This window comes from Diabrotica virgifera, chromosome 2, assembly GCF_917563875.1.
Source record: "Diabrotica virgifera virgifera chromosome 2, PGI_DIABVI_V3a".
Taxonomy (NCBI): Eukaryota; Metazoa; Arthropoda; class Insecta; order Coleoptera; family Chrysomelidae; genus Diabrotica; species Diabrotica virgifera.
This window is the reverse complement of record NC_065444.1, coordinates 222,649,536-222,666,112: the sequence shown is the minus strand read 5'-3', so window position 1 is coordinate 222,666,112 and position 16,577 is coordinate 222,649,536. Positions and strand designations below refer to the sequence as shown.

Genomic DNA, 16,577 nt, shown 5'->3' with positions numbered 1-16,577 from the left:
CTAATGCACTATTTAAAACTTTAAGACATTTGACAATTTTGTTTTAAAATTCTTATCTCACAGGAACAAGTCAACAAACCTGCTAGAAATAAAGAAGAACAAACTTCGAAAAGAAGGCTTGTCTCTTCAAATATCAAGGACGCATGCGAAGTTTGGGTAAGGAGCCTCACTGTACTAGTGGAAGAAATGAAGGCAATCAGGCAAGAAGTGGCAAAAGCGGCAATAATCAATAAGGGCAAGGTGAAATTAGAATATTTTAGGATATTTCAAACTTTTGACGGGTTTGAGGACTTTTGGGATAATTTGTAACATGATCATCATCAGTGGCATCACACCTCTGGCTCGTTGTCCCAACCCTCTTTCCCGAGAGAAACCTTTGTGACTTGCACCTACCTCTCGTCTGATTACATGCCATAGTTAGTATAATTTAGGTTTATTTACAGTTTATTTTAGGTGTAGATTTACTTTGTATGATATTTTAGGTTTGTTTTAGATTTGTTTCGATCTTTTTTTAATTCATTTTTGAAATTTGTAATTAATTGTAAGAGGCTGTCCATTAATCGCGTGAGGCTAGAAAGGGTGTAAGGGTGAGGGGCCCATAAAAAATCACAAGGGGGAGGAGAGTGTAGTAATATATCACGTGTATTTATTTCTTCAAGAAATAGAAAGGCTGGCCATTGACATAATGGGAATAAGTGAGATGAGATGGCGTGGAACAGGAAGCATTGACAAAAAAGATCACAAAAGAATATTCTACTCAGGGTCATCAGATGGAAAACTGGAGTGTGGAGTTGGGGTAATAATAACGAGAAACATTAGTAGGTGTATATCAAATTTTGTCCCATTGTCCGATAGAGTAATACTATTGCATATCCCTGTTACCACATAGTGGTGTAGGGCGACAATATAAATACAACTTATTTTAGTTTCTTTAGTTCCTCTGTTCTGAATTTGCAATTCCAAGTATTTGTAAGGTTCGTCTTGTTGAAATATATTTCTGTTAACTTTTATCTTAGTTTTTTTTCTATTATTTCCGCTTCCCACTACTTTCGCCTTCTCATCATTATTGCAAATAAGAGCCAATCCAGTGAATGTAAACATAATACAACTATTTGCCCCCACTGCAGATAAAGACGACGAGAAAGTAGACACTCTATACCAAAGCATAGAGGATATATTAGAACGAATACCTAAACACGAAGTCAGCATCATAATGGGGGATTTCAATGCAAAACTTGGAGCCGAACGGAAAACGTCTCTAATCGGATCATTTGGGTTAGGACAAAGAAACGAGAGAGGAGACAGACTAGAAATATTCGCAGAAGATAACCAGCTAGTGGTTCTGAACACATTTTATAAACTACCACCGAGGAGATTGTATACGTGGAAGGCGCCAGCAGATAAACCCCATAATGTAATTAGAAACCAGATAGATTATATATTGGTAAATAGAAAATTCAGAAACAATTTTAAGTCTGTCAAACCTATCCAGGAGCGGAGATTGAATCGGACCACATACCTTTAGTGGGAGTCATGAATGTGAGACTGAAGAAAATAAAGAAAAAGGCTAGACCTAACTACGACATGACAGCCCTGCAACATCCGGAAGTTAAGAAGCAAGTGGGGGAATATATTAACAACCAGGTTAAACAACTAAAAGAAGAAAATAACATCCAACGAGAAATCAACCAATTCGAAGAAATAATTAAGAAATCTAAAGAATAGCCGCTAAAACCAAACAAAGAAACAAAGAAGAAATCTTGGATGACTCCAGAAATCCTTCACTTAATGGAACGCAGAAATTTAATTAAAGGAAATAAAGATGAATATAAAAAGATGGAGGCATGCATCAGAAGAAAAATAAGAGAAGCTAAAGAAAAAGAAGCTGTAGAGAAATGTACCGAAATAGAAAGACTGCCAAGCGTGACAATTTTAATGTACACAAAAAAGTAAAAGAAGTAACAGGTACTTTTAAAAAGCGAACACAAATGAAGCTCATAGACACCAATGGAAAATTAATCATTGACATCCAAGAGATGAAGGACAAATGGAGAATATATTTGGAGACACTTTTTCAAGATCAAAGAACGGATTACCTGCATCCATTTTCAGAGAGGATGAAGGGCCCGGAATACTTAAATCCGAGGTAGAAAACGCAATAAAACGGATGAAAAACAGGAAAGCTGTAGGGCCTGATAATATCGAAGCTGAATTTTTAAAACTTTTGGAGGAAGAAGGAATAAACTGGATCATGGCTGTCTTCAATAAAATATACAATACAGGAATCATCCCTGATAAATGGCTAGAATCAGAATTCATAGCGATACCTAAAAAAAGGGGGCAAAAAAGTGCGAAGAATATCGAACAATCAGCCTAATGAGCCATATGTTGAAACTGTTTCTTAGAGTCATCCATGGAAGAATTTATAAGAAGTGCGAGGAACAAATATCGGACAGACAGTTCGGGTTCATGGTTCATTAATGCAGTCGGTACCAAAGAAGCACTTTTCGGAGTACAGATTCTGATTCAAAGATGTAGGGACGTTAACTGCGACGTATACGCGTGCTGGATCGACTATGAAAAGGCATTTGACAGAGTTCAACATCAAAATATGATTAACATTTTAAAAGAAGCAGACTTTGGATGACAAAGACCTTAGAATAATTTCAGAACTCTATTGGAATCAGAGCGCATATATGAAAATTAACGGAGAAGAAACAGATCACATAAAAAGACTACGTGGAGTTAGGCAGGGATGTATCCTATCGCCGTTGATATTTAATATATACTCGGAGAGAACGAGGCTCTATACGGAGTACACGAAGGCATCCTTCTAAATGGAGAAAGAGTAAACCATGGACGTATAAATAAATATCTTTATTTATACGTCCATGGAGTAAACAATATTAGATATGCCGACGACACCATGGTGATAGCAGATAGTTTAGAGTTTAGAGGGACTTCAGAGGCTAATGGACAGAATCAATGAGTACAGTCAACAACACGGACTAAACATTAATACCCAAAAAACCAAACAAATGATTATCAGCAAGGAGAATATAAACGAGGCTCATCTGTATATTAATGGAACGCAGATAGAGCGCGTAAAACAGTATTGCTACCTGGGAACTATTATAAATAAGCAGTGGAAAACGTACAGTAAATAAAGTGCCGCATAGGAAAGGCAAGAACGGTTTTTAACCAAATTAGCGCCATCTTCAAAAGCCACAACATATCCCTGGATACAAAAATGAGACATTTGAGATGTTGTTTTCTATATATTATTGTACGGAGCGGAGGCATGGACGCTTACAGAGGCCACTATTAAAAAGCTTGAAGCGTTTGAGATGTGGCTCTATAGAAGAATGCTGAGAATATCCTGAACAGCAAGGATCACGAACAAGGAAGTTCTAGAAAGAATGAAGAAGGAATCGGAGTTTGTGTTTACTATCAAACGCATAAAACTGCAGTATCTGGGACACGTTTTGAGAAATCAGCACCGTTACTCCCTGCTGCAGTCCATATTGCACGGTAAAGTCAAAGGTAAGCGAGCACCCGGTACAAGGAGAATATCATGGCTGCGGAATTTGAGAACATGGTTTAAGAAAACTTCAACGGAACTGTTTTGAGCCGCAGCGAGCAAGTTTATGATTGCCAATATGATTTCCAATATCCGAAACACATAGGAACCAGAAAAAGAATTTATTTCTTTGTCAAACGCGTAAAAAATCGAATCGAACTCGGAATTATCAGATGGTGAAATGTGATAATAGTGCGATTTTGCGGTGGTGCAGTGGCCTATAATATATTCCAAAGCCTCAATAGCATGAAGGCAAGACGTTTGCTCCATTTCTTCTGCGTAGGTCTCTTGAAATTACTCCAACGTATCAAGGCTTCGATAAATTGATTTGTGACCTGTATTGCCCTAGCCTACAGAAGGATCGTACTTTTGGAAAGGACATGCTAGCGGTGTGCATTGTACTTATGTACAAAGAAAAAAGCTAAGGCACATTTAGTACATTTTTTCACGGCTTTTGCTCTAAATTTTAAAGAACCGCTTGGATTGACATGAAATGTCGCACACGCATAGCTTACATGTCAAAGAAAAAAAGTGATATTGTGCCGATGTGTGCTTTTGCCCTGGGGGTGACTTTCACCCCCTGTTGGGGGTGAAAAAATATATGTCCAAAATAAGTCCGGAAATGGATAAACTGACTAATTTTAAGTAACTTTTGTTCTATAGAGCTTTTTCGCCAAGTCAACACTTTTCAAATTATTTGCGAGTGAATATGTTCATTTTTCAACAAAATAACTACATTTTTAGACGGTTTTTCGCAAATAACTCAAAAAGTAAGTATTTTGTCGAAAAAGTTCCAACAAAAATTTTGTTCTTAGCAAAAATATAGCCTGTAAAAAAGTAAAAAAAAAATGGTGTACGCGTTAGGTCTCTGGACTTCCGTAGAACCAGAGTTATAGCCAATGAAAAATAGATTCATATTCACCAAATTTCAAATAGAATATTTCGAAGTGAAATAACCAAAAAATTAAGCACTTTTTGGGAAAAACCTATTTTAACTTTTTTAAAGTGTTTAAAAAAAAGCTTTATTTTTGTTTAAATTTAAGTAAGTTACGCTCAAAATAAAGTTGGTCCCTTTTGTTTTGGCAAAAAAAAATCGGGAAGACCACGCCCTAATTAGCAACTTAAATGAAATTAATCGTTACTGCTCCACAAATTATTTTACTTATGTTGTGTTTATATCATCTGTAAGTTTCATCGATTCAAAGTGCTTATTTTTAAAAAAATTTGGTTTCAAAGTAAAAATTTTTATTTTGAAAAATATACTTTTTCAAAATAACTTAAAAATTGTTATAGATACTAAAAATCTCGAAAAACAGAAAAAGTCTACATTGCTTTTCTGAATACCATCTATTTTTTGTTTTTCTGTTAGACAAAATTGATTAAGATTTGGTGTAAATTTGCATACATTCGTGATTAGTGACTCGTTCAACCCCTTTTAACTACAGCCCTTTGAAAAATAAGGACTTTGAACCGATGAAACTTACAGATCATATATACAATATATACACGAGTCAAGAAACTTGTGAAGTCGTAACGATTAAGTTCATTTGAGATACTAATTGGGGGGTGATTTTCCCGATTTTTTTACCAAAAAAAAGGGACTAACTTTATTTTGAGCGTAACTTGTTTACTTTTGATGCTAGAATTTTTTTTTATGACAAAAATGAAGCTTTTTTTAAACACTTTAAATAAGTTTTAATGAGTTTTCCCCGAAATGTGCTTCATTTTTGGTTATTTCATGTTAAAGTATTTCATTTGAAATTTGACGAATATGAACCTATTTTTAATTAGCTATAACTCTGGTTCTACTAGGTATAGAGACGTGGTATATACACCATTTTTTAAATTTTTTACAGGCTATATTTTTGCTCAGAATGTTTTTTCGACAAAATACTTACTATTTGAGTTATTTGCGAAAAACCGTCTAAAAGCGTGGTTATTTTGTTGAAAAAATGAACATATTCACTGGAAAATAACTCGAAAAGTATCGACTTAGTGAAAAAACTCTATAGAACAAAAGTTACTTAAAATTAGTCTGTTTATCCATTTCCGGACTTACTTTCGACGAATATTTTTTCACCCCTAAGAGGGGGTGAAAACCACCCCCGGGGCAAAAGCACATATCGGCACAATATCACTTTCTTTCTTTGACATGTAAGCTATACGCATACCAAATTTCATGTCAATCCAAGCGGTTCTTTAAAATTTAGAGGTTTTGCAATATTTTACCGTTAAAGAACGTACTAATTTTCGTCACAAGAAACTGAATCCGAGCAATATTCTAGAGATGCACAATGTTCGTCCTTTCCGCATCCTCACGCGACGATCGAACGGTAGATCGAGAGCATCATCTATGATCGAGAGAAATTGTCTGCGTAGTGCGCACAAATGATGAAGCCGAGTGGCTTGATGAAACCGATATTGATCTTCAACAAACAACAACGCACTGTGCTAACAACTGTCTTGCAAGTTGCTTATCCAGTTATTGGCGCTGAAGAAAGTCTTGCAAATCCGAGGATACTGTACATTAAATAATGTTCATGTATTAGTACAACAAAATTTTTCGCATTTCTTTCATTATTTTTATGTCAGTCAAAAACAACCTGCAACCTTTCTGTCTATCTCTAAACGTTAATATTATAGGTAGTCTGTAATTTTCTATAATAAAATTAGATGATACTTATACCTACACAACCAGTTGTAAAACCAAAATGTTAATGCGGATTGATTCACCGCGACAAATGAATCGGAAGAGCCCAAAGAGGGCGGTAATCATTCCGCTAGGAGTGTAGATGCTGATGATGATACTTATACCTGTAATTTATAAATATTAAAAAAAAATAACATTTTTGTAGATACACGAGATATTAGGGGATGGGGAGGGGGTTATCTTAAACCTCACCATGTATTTTCAAGGGGAAGGGGGTTAAAAATGCAAAAAAACACGTGATTAATGGACGGCCCCTAACATACATGATTATGGTTTTTTATTTAATAATTTATTTATTGATTATAAAGTTATATCACTATAAAGCTTTTTGTAGAATTACAATTCCTTTAGTAGTTATTTAGAAAAAAATCCCAAAAATCACTAATTAAGGCATTTTTACAACAAAAAATTGCAAATAGCTCAAAAAGGAAGCATTTTTCGAAAAATTATTTATTTCGATGAGATAAGCCTAAAAAAATTTATTCGAGGTGATTTGTAACGGTTTCAGAAGCTATCATGTCACTGGCCGATTTAAATAATATATCTTCCAAGAGGTATAAACAAAAAACGTAATTATTTAATTATTCCCTATGATAGTTACTTTTCGACCACAGTTCCCCATGCGACGAGCGACATTTTTGGACACGCATTGTCGGAACGTACTATAGTCCAGTCGGGTTAGACGAATAACAGGCCTAACCTTGTATGCCGATTTGCCCCAAATTTTATTTTTGTAATCTTTAGGGAAGGTCAATAGTAGTGTAAATTTAAAATCTCGACTGAATTATGCCGTTGCGTTAGCCGCCATCTTGATTTTAAACGAGAACCGTTTTTGCTCAATATATCCGCCATTTCCAACTTTTCGACAAAAAGTGTAGGAACCGAAATTGTTAAAAATGCGATTTTCTCTAATTTCGTTTATTATAATTTTTTCGTGCGGTCGATATTTTCCGAGTTATGGGGGAAATAGTGACAGTTAGAGCATAATTATTGAATTATCTCGTTTATTATTCGTTTACGACAAAATGTAGATACCTTTACAAAAATAGAGTAGGAAGGACAAGGAACAAGTGTGAGGAGTCCATATCTTAACATACATCATCATCATCAACCCGTGCGCGCCCACTGCTGGACTTAGGTCTCCCTCAGCGATTTCCATCTGTCTTTATTTTGTGCAGCTTGCATCAAGTTACCGATAACATGCTTCAGATCGTCGGCCCATCTGGTCGGTGGGCGTCCTCTGCTCCGTAGTGCTTCTTCTCGTGGCCTCCACTCGACAATACGTTTTGTCCATCGGTTGTCTGACAATCTGGCGACGTGTCCTACCCAATTCCACTTTAGCGACGCGACTTTTTCGATAGCGTCTGTTGTTTTTCGGTCTTCGTTTGGGATTCGGTCCCTTAGGGAGACACCCAACATCTGGCGCTCCATAGTTCTCTGAGTAATGCGAATCTTGTTCACCACCTTTTTTGGGAGTGTTAATGTTTCCGCTCCATAAGTGAGTACAGGCAACACACACTGGTCAAAGATTTTCCTTTTCAGGCAAATGGTAAGTCCGATTTAAATACATGGTTTAGTTTACCGAACGCTGTCTAGGCTAACCCTATGTGACGTGGGAGCTCGCACGTCTGGTTATCTCTTCCCAACCGAATTTCATGTCCCAAGTACTTATAAGAGTCTGCACTCTGCTCAATATCCATTCCATCAACAACAATATTACGATTTAGCACCAGATTAGTCATTATTTGCGTCTTGTTGATGTTAATCTTTAGTCGGACCTCTAAGGAAGCGTCATATAACTTGTTCAACATTATTATTGCATCATCCATACGACCGGCTATAAGGACGATACACTAAGATGAAATTATTTATTATACATAGTGCGAATCGAACAAAGTATGCAAAGAAATAAAATCTATGTAATGCACCTCTCGTTACGTGGAGCCTCCACATAGACAACCAATCCGTACTTATGTACTCACGAGGAAATTCCACCGCAAAATATCACAGAGCCTCCATTAAGCAATCTGGTCTCTCTGATCTTACGGTGTGCATACCACTCACCTGGTCGAAAAAATAACTTACAGGTCTGGATCCCGCGTATGAAAAAAAAGTTGATTAATAGCAAGCTGAAAATTTGTTAAGAGCTTAAGGTCTAGTCGGATAAAGTTTGATATAGAGGAACACTGGAACAGGGGCAGTTTTAATTGTGGAACAGGTTAAAAATTTGGAACGGTCAGACCACGAAAACGGCACATTTATTTTGTCCGACAGAACAGACTTAAACTCTCCGAACAGAGATTAAACTCTCCGAACAGAGATTAAACTCTCATGCAAAAATCAGACTGCTATTTATAAGGTGACCAACTGTACTCATTTACTGAGTTTTGTACTCTTTATTCGCAAACCCTACTCTTTTCAAATCCTGTACTCTGAAAGTACTCATTTGTATAATTTTATACTCATTTGTATTTCTAAAACATTTTTTTAGATTATTTTATTTCAATTTTATTAATTAAATATTTAAAATTATTTTGACAGTGATTTGAATTTCACACACGCATATTGCTTGCCGTTTCCGGCACGTCAGGGCGGTAAAAGAGTTTCGTTCATTGCAGTTTCTTGAAGAAATTCGAAGAGTAAATTTATATTTAAATGAAGAAAAATTGAAGAAATGGAACGATGGACAAAAGATGGGTAGAAATCTTTCGGCATTTTAGAGTAGAACATATCCCACATGAAAATTTAAAAGTTTTAATAGAAATTTCCTTGCTGTCCGGGTACTAATGCTGCTGTTGAAAGCGTGTTTTCACTAGGGAATGATTATTGGAGCAGTGAGAAGTCACAACTTTCTGTAGACATTATCTGCCGTCTTAACAGTCAAATTTAATATGCAAAATGAAAGTTGTTCGGATGTGGCTACATTATTAAACGAACATCCTTATTTAGCAAAAAAATCCACTCCGAAGAAAAATATGTTTTTTAAAGGAAAAAAAAAGCTTTTATCGGATTTTCTACTTTTTTTTCACCTATGAAATACTTGCAAAGTGTACTCTTTTTGAACAAAAAAATAGTTGGTCACCTTACTATTTACCACCTGTCATAATTCCTGTCATTTAACATATTCTACATGTTCCACTCATTAAAACGCCCATTTGGTGATAAATACAAGTCTGATTTTTGTATGAGAGTTTAATCTCTGTTCGGAGAGTTTAAGTCTGTTCTGTCGGACAAAATACATGTGCCGTTTTCGTGGTCTGACGGTTCCAAATTTTTAACCTGTTCCACAATTAAAACTTCCCCTGTTCCACTGTTCCCATATATCAAAGTTTATCCGATTAGATACCCTTAAGCTATTAACAATTTTTCAGCTTGCTATTAATCAACTTTTTTTTCATACGCGGGATCCAGACCTATTATTCGCGGAGTGTAAGTACTTGGAAGGGGAAACGAGAAACGACTCTGCGCGAGTCGCGGAGAAATATTGCAACTATCTTAAATAATTCATATTGTCAATTGAAATTGTCAAATTGACGTATATTTCATACCTTCTGTCAATGAAGCAGAAAAATTATATATTGCTCCACAATATTGATATGATATGCAATTATTATATAAAGGTAAATTTAATTAATTTTATTTTGCTTGCAGTACTGCATTTTAATAACTAATTTTATTTACTACATACAATTGTTGACGTTTTCATAACATAACCTGAATCTTATTTTTTCTTCTTATTATTTTTTTGGACTATGGCCTTGACAATTATCCAGTAACCAGGACTAATATAATTGGCCAATATAATTAAAAGTGCGAATTTTAGTATAGAGCGTAGAAATAGAGATCAGAACTGTTTATGTGCCTTTCTGCTTTTAAAGTTTTGTTAACTGTTATTTTTTATTGTTAATTTAGTTTTGTTTCATTTAAAACACATGTTTAAGAGTAAAACCACCTATTTTCTTTGTTTCTAAAAATATCAAGGACTTCAAAAAGCAAAATGTTCACAAACCATAACACTACAATACGATTTCGATGTATGCAGACACTTGTATCTCGTACGCCCTACAAAGTGTCTCAGATTTAACATAAGAAAAATATTTCTTTTCTTACACCCGATATAAGTTCAAAAAATAAGTTTGAGTAAACATTTGCCCAAATATGTAAATACTAAATAGAAATCTAAAATAAAAAAGAAATTAGCGGAATCCGCTAATCTGTTCACGAAAAAACCAACTATTAGTATGGTATAGTTAGATCCAAACCCAGACATCCAAAGTGAAAGTTATCCTTCACCACCAAATTGTTCCATATGGTCCACATAATGTTCAGAAAAAAGTCACACCATTTTGAGCGTCGGGTTTGGGGGGGGAGAAATCTGAAAATTCGTAGTTTTTTACGTTTTTCGTCAATATTTCTAAAACTAAGCGATTTAGCATGAACAATCCTCTACACAAAATTGTTCTACATTAAATTTGAAATAAGAAAGGCCCTATGGATAACCCTTCTAAAATGAACGGTTCCAAAGTTACGGAGGTAGTATAGTATAATTGGTCCAAAAAAAGGCCTAACCCAGACATTCAAAGTAAAAGTTTTCCTTCAACACCAAATTGTTCTACATGGTCCACATATTGTTCAGTAAAAAGTTACACCATTTTGAGCGTCCGGTTTGTGGGGGAGATGGGGGAGAAGTCGGTAAATTAGTAGTTTTTTTACGTTATTCGTCAATATTTCTAAAACTATGCTTTAGCGTAAGGAATGTTCTACAGAAAAATGTTCTACATAAAATTTAAAACAAAAAAGGTTCTATACATAATTGTTATAAAATCAACGGTTCCAGAGTTACGGAGGGTGAAGAGTGGAGGTTTTCGATACTTTTTATATTTACCGATTACTCCACCCTCTTCCCCCCCCCCCCCCAAACCCGACGCTCAAAATGATGTGAGTTTTTTCTGAACATTATGTGGACCATATAGAACAATTTGGTGTTGGAGGATAACTTTCACTTTGGATGTCTCGGTTTTTGGTATAGTTATATCATAAATATTGCCCAAAACATATAAAAAGTATCGAAAACCTCGACTTTTCACCCTCTGTAACTCGAACCGTTGATTTTATAACAATTATGTATACAACATTTTTTGTTTTAAATTTCATGTAGAACATTTTTGTATATAACATTGTTTACGCTAAAGCATAGTTTTAGAAATATTGACGAAAAACGTAAAAAAACTACTAATTTACCGGCTTCTCTCCCATCTCCCTCCCAAACCGGACGCTCAAAATGGTGTAACTTTTTACTGAACAATATGTGGACCATATAGAACATTTTGGTGTTAGAGGAAAACTTTTACTTTGGATGTTTGGGTTAGGCCTTTTTTTGGACCAGTTATACTATACTACCTCCGTAACTCTGGAACCATTCATTTTAGAAAGATTATGCATAGGGCCTTTTTTATTTCAAATTTAATGTAGAACAATTTTGTATAGAGGGTTGTTCATACTAAACCGCATAGTTTTAGAAATATTGGCGAAAAACTTAAAAAACTACGAATTTACCGATTTCTCCCCCCTCTCCCCCCAAACCCGACGCTAAAATGGTGTGGACTTTTTTCTGGACATTGTGTGGACCATATAGAACAATTTGGTGTTGAAGGATAACTTTCACTTTGGATGTCTGGGTTATGCCATCTTTTGGATCAACTATACTATACTATATGAAAATGAGCATAATTTTAGGTGATAGATAACTTTTGAAACTATGTGTATAATTGGCAACATACTGTCTGAATTCATTTTTTTTTCTTGTAAATGTTTATAGTTGGTTTTATATTTTAGGTTTGACTCAAGAGGACAACAAAATGAAACCTATAGAACCATTTTTTGAACATTCATCACAAGGACAAAGCGGGCACGCTGAAGAAAAAGCCGTAAATAAAAATGTAGCAGTTCAAATTATACAAAGACCTTACAATTGTGAAATCTGTTTGAAGAAGTTTTCTCAGCACAAAAGTTTGAAAAGACACACTATAGAAAAACATTATACTGGAGAAAAACCTTTTAATTGTGAATTTTGTTTCAAGCAGTTTAGTACTACAGGTAATTTGCAAAAGCATTTGAGAGTGCACACTGAAACAAAATCTTTCAATTGTGAAATTTGTTCAAAGCAGTTTAATTGTGCAAGTTATTTGAAAAGGCATTCGATGGTACATACTGGAGAAAAACCCTACAAGTGTGACTTGTGTTTTAAACAGTTTAGTCAAGCATGTCATTTGAAAGAACATTTAATAATTCACACTGGAGAAAAACGAAAAAAACCTTATAAGTGTGAAACGTGTTTTAAGCAGTTTTCTCAAACACATAGTTTGAAAACACATTTGAGAGTGCATACCGGAGAAAAACCATATGATTGTAAAATTTGTTTTAAGCCATTCGGTGATGCATCTAACTTAAAAAAACATTTAATGATGCACACTGGAGAAAAACGCTTCCAGTGTGAAATTTGTTTCAAGCAATTTATGCATGCAGGTAATTTGAAAACACATTTGAGAGTACACACTGAGGAAAAACCTTACAAGTGTGAAATATGTTTTAAGCAATTCACAGAAGCTGGTAGTTTGAAAAAACATTTAAGAATTCACACTGAAGAGAAACCTTACAAGTGTGAAATTTGTTTAAAGCAATTTATTCAAGCATGTCATTTGAAAAAACATTTAATAACGCACACTGGAGAAAAGTATAAGTGTGAAATATGTTTTAAGCAATTTAATCAATCAGATAATTTGAAAACACATTTGAGAGTACACACTGAGGGAAAACCTTACAAGTGTGAATTTTGTTTTAAGCAGTTTAGAGAATATGGTAATTTGAAAAAACATTTGAGAGTACACACTGGAGAAACACCTTATAAGTGTGAAATTTGTTTTAAGCAATTTAGCCAAACAAGTAATTTGAAAACGCATTTGAGAGTACACAGTGAGGAAAAACCCTACAAGTGTGAATTATGTTTTAAGCAGTTTAGTCAAGCATGTCATTTGAAAACACATTTAATAATGCACACTGGAGAAAAGTGGTATAAGTGAGAAATAGCCCAGTAAATGAACGGGAAATTCGGCGATACCGTGTAATTTTCAGGGGCAACTCCGAATTGCATGAAAATTTGGATTTAGGTTCTACTTACCCTCCACTTCAAAGTTGAAATTGTGCCGTTGGTTGCTATTACTTGGGGGGTGACAGTCACCTCTTCTCGAGAGTGAAAAAACGCGCGTTTAAAATAAGCCCGGAATGGATAAATTGACTAATTCTAAGCAACTTTTGTTCTATAGAGTTTTTTACGTAAGTCGATACTTTTCGAGTTATTTGCCATTGAAAATGTTGATTTTTCGACAAAAAACTACGTTTTCAGACGGTTTTTCGGAAATAACCCAAAAAGTAAATATTTTATCGAAAAAAATATCCTTAGTAAAAGTGTACCTTATAAAAAAACCCAAAAAATGGTGTATCAGTAAAGTCTATCAATCAAACAAAAACAAAGTTGTAGCTCATGAAAAATAAGTTCTTATTCGTCTAATTACAAATCGAATATTTCAAGGTGAAATCACCGAAAAATTAGGCACTTTTCGGGAAAAACCCATTTAAACTTTTTTAAAGTGTTTATAAAAAGATTTGTTTTAATTGTTAACAAAAGATTTAGCATTAAAAATAAGCTAGTTACGCTCAAAATAAAGTTGGCCCTCTTTTTTTTTTGTAAAAAATCATGAAAATCTCGCCGTGTTTAGCTCCCCAAATGATATTAATCGCTACCGCTTTACAAACAATTTACTTACCTATCGATTTTTTATATGATCTGTCAGTCTCACCGGTTTAAAGTGTTTATTTTTGAATGGGTTATAATTGAGAAAGCTTGAATGGGTCACTAATTACGAATGTATGCAAATTTTGAACAGCCATATCTTAACCAATTTTTGTCTTACGGAGAAACAAAATGAAACTACCATATTTATAATAGCAAAACCTACATTTTTTTACTCTTTAAGATTTTTCTTATCACTAATACTTTTTAAGTTATTTTGAAAAAATGAAATTTTACAAAAATTTTTAGAAATTTTTTTTTACTATAAAATCAAATGTTTTCAAAAATAAGCACTTCAAACCAATCAAACTTACAGATCATATAAACAATACACATACAGTTAAAATAGATGGTAAAGCCAAACGATTAATTTCATTTAGGTTGCTAAATAGAGGGAGGTTTTCACGATTTTTTTTACCAAAAAAAGAGGGGTCAACTTTTTTTTTCAGTGTAATTCGTTTATTTTTGATGCTGTAAACTTTTGTAAAAAACAAATAATAAGCTTTTTTTCGATACTTTAAAAATGTTAATAAGGTTTTCCCGAAAAACGCTTCTTTCTTCGGTGATTTCGCGTTGAACTATTCGATTTGGAATTAAACTAATAAGAACGTATTTTCGATGAGCTACAACTTTGCTTCTACTCAATTTGTAGACTTTACTCGTACACCATTTTTTTCGTTTTTTTATAGGCTACACTTTTGCTAAAAATATTTTTTTCGATAAAATATTTACTTTTTGAGTTATTTGGGAAAAACGGTCTGAAAAGATAGTTTTTCTGTCGAAAAATCAACATTTTAAATCGCGAATAACTCGAAAAGTATTGACTTACGTAAAAAACTTTATAGAACAAAAGGTGCTTAAAATAAGTCAATTTATCCATTTCCGGCCTTATTTTAAACACGCGTTTTTCACCCCCCGAGAAGGGGTAAATGTCACCTCCCAAGTAAAAGCAACCAACGGCACAAATTCAACTTTGAAGTGGAGGGTAAGTAGAACCTAAATCCAAATTTTCATGCAATTCGGAGTTGCCCCTGGAAATTACACTCCACAACGGTCATTTATTGGGCTAAAATTTGTTTTAAGCAGTTTAGCCAAGCAAGTAATTTGAAAACACATTTGAGAGTACACAGTGAGGAAAAACCCTACAAGTGTGAATTATGTTTTAATCAGTTTAGTCAAGCATGTCATTTGAAAAAACATTTAATAACGCACACTGGAGAAAAGTGGTATAAGTGAGAAATTCGCAGGTGTTGGCAGGTTTAAACCAACTGGTTTTTTTAAGAAAAAAATCTAATTTTTTCAAAACAAAGTAATACATTAGTGATTCTATGCGTGCATGGAAGGTGCTTGATAACAATTTCAAAAATATTGAAAATGAGGTGTGTATACTTAAAATTAATTAATTCAATAAAAATTCAAAAGTCGGTGTGAAATGGCAATGATAGAAGTACATTCTTTATCATATATGGTTGACACAAGGGAAAATCTCCTTACTTAGATTTAACACAGGAAGAGACACCAAAAGCACTGGACTTCGCATAAGAAAAGTATCCTGAAATTGACGTTTTGTCAATAATTATAAAGTTTCAGGCAAAAAGTGTACCTTTTCAAAAACATTTTTTTGAAAAAAGTGTCACTTCAAAATTGACACGGATTGAGTTGTGAAAAAGTCACAAAAATATTGATCCTAACATCATTAATGTTACGTTACTGAACAACTTCTCACAACCTAAGCGCTTCGGCAAGCGTTGAAAGAATTTTTTCCTTTGCGCTACCTAGTGCAGTCGAAACTTCGAAACAGGTTGCGTACAGCAAAAGCCTCCAAATTGATGGTTTTTATTTAAAATTTTTAATACATCTATCGCAAATGAAGAAAATAGAGGTAAATAAATTCTATTTTTGTATTTTCCAACTTAGTTATTTTGAAATTATGTTTGAAGATGTTTTTTGTTATATTAATTTTTTGTACGTAAATAAAAATAAAAGTTGTCTTAATCATTTTTTTCATTGTGTATTACTATTATTTTCTAAAATAATTAACTCGTTTTTAAAGTATTTAGACTTATAATACGAAGTATTAATATAATACTTTGAAAACACATTTGAGAGTACACAGTGAGGAAAAACCCTACAAGTGTGAATTATGTTTTAAGCAGTTTAGTCAAGCATGTCATTTGGAAAAACATTTAATAATGCACATTGGAAAAAAGTGGTATAAGTGAGAAATTTGTTTTAAGCAGGGTTGGCAGGTTTAAACCAACTGGTTTTTTAAGAAAAAAATCTAATTTTTCAAAACAAAGTAATCCATTAGTGATTCTATACGTGCATGGAAGGAGCTTGAAAACAATTTCAGAAATATTGGAAATGAGGAGTGTATACTTAAAATTAATTAATTCAATAAAAATTTTAAAGTCGGTATGAAATGGCAATGATAGTAG

At 34.0% G+C, this 16,577-nt stretch overlaps 1 protein-coding gene across 3 annotated transcripts in view; it reads left to right on the top strand.

The window, feature by feature from the left end:
- Positions 1–16,146, top strand: part of LOC126880406 (zinc finger protein 226-like) — a 28,545-nt gene extending 12,399 nt beyond the window's left edge. For all 3 annotated transcript variants that reach the window (XM_050644245.1, XM_050644244.1, XM_050644246.1), the window contains one exon: positions 12,126–16,146. In XM_050644245.1, coding sequence (XP_050500202.1) covers positions 12,126–13,369 — 1,244 coding nt within the window. In that variant the 3' untranslated portion in view covers positions 13,370–16,146. The remainder of the gene's footprint in view (positions 1–12,125) is intronic.
- Positions 16,147–16,577: the final 431 nt, after the last annotated feature.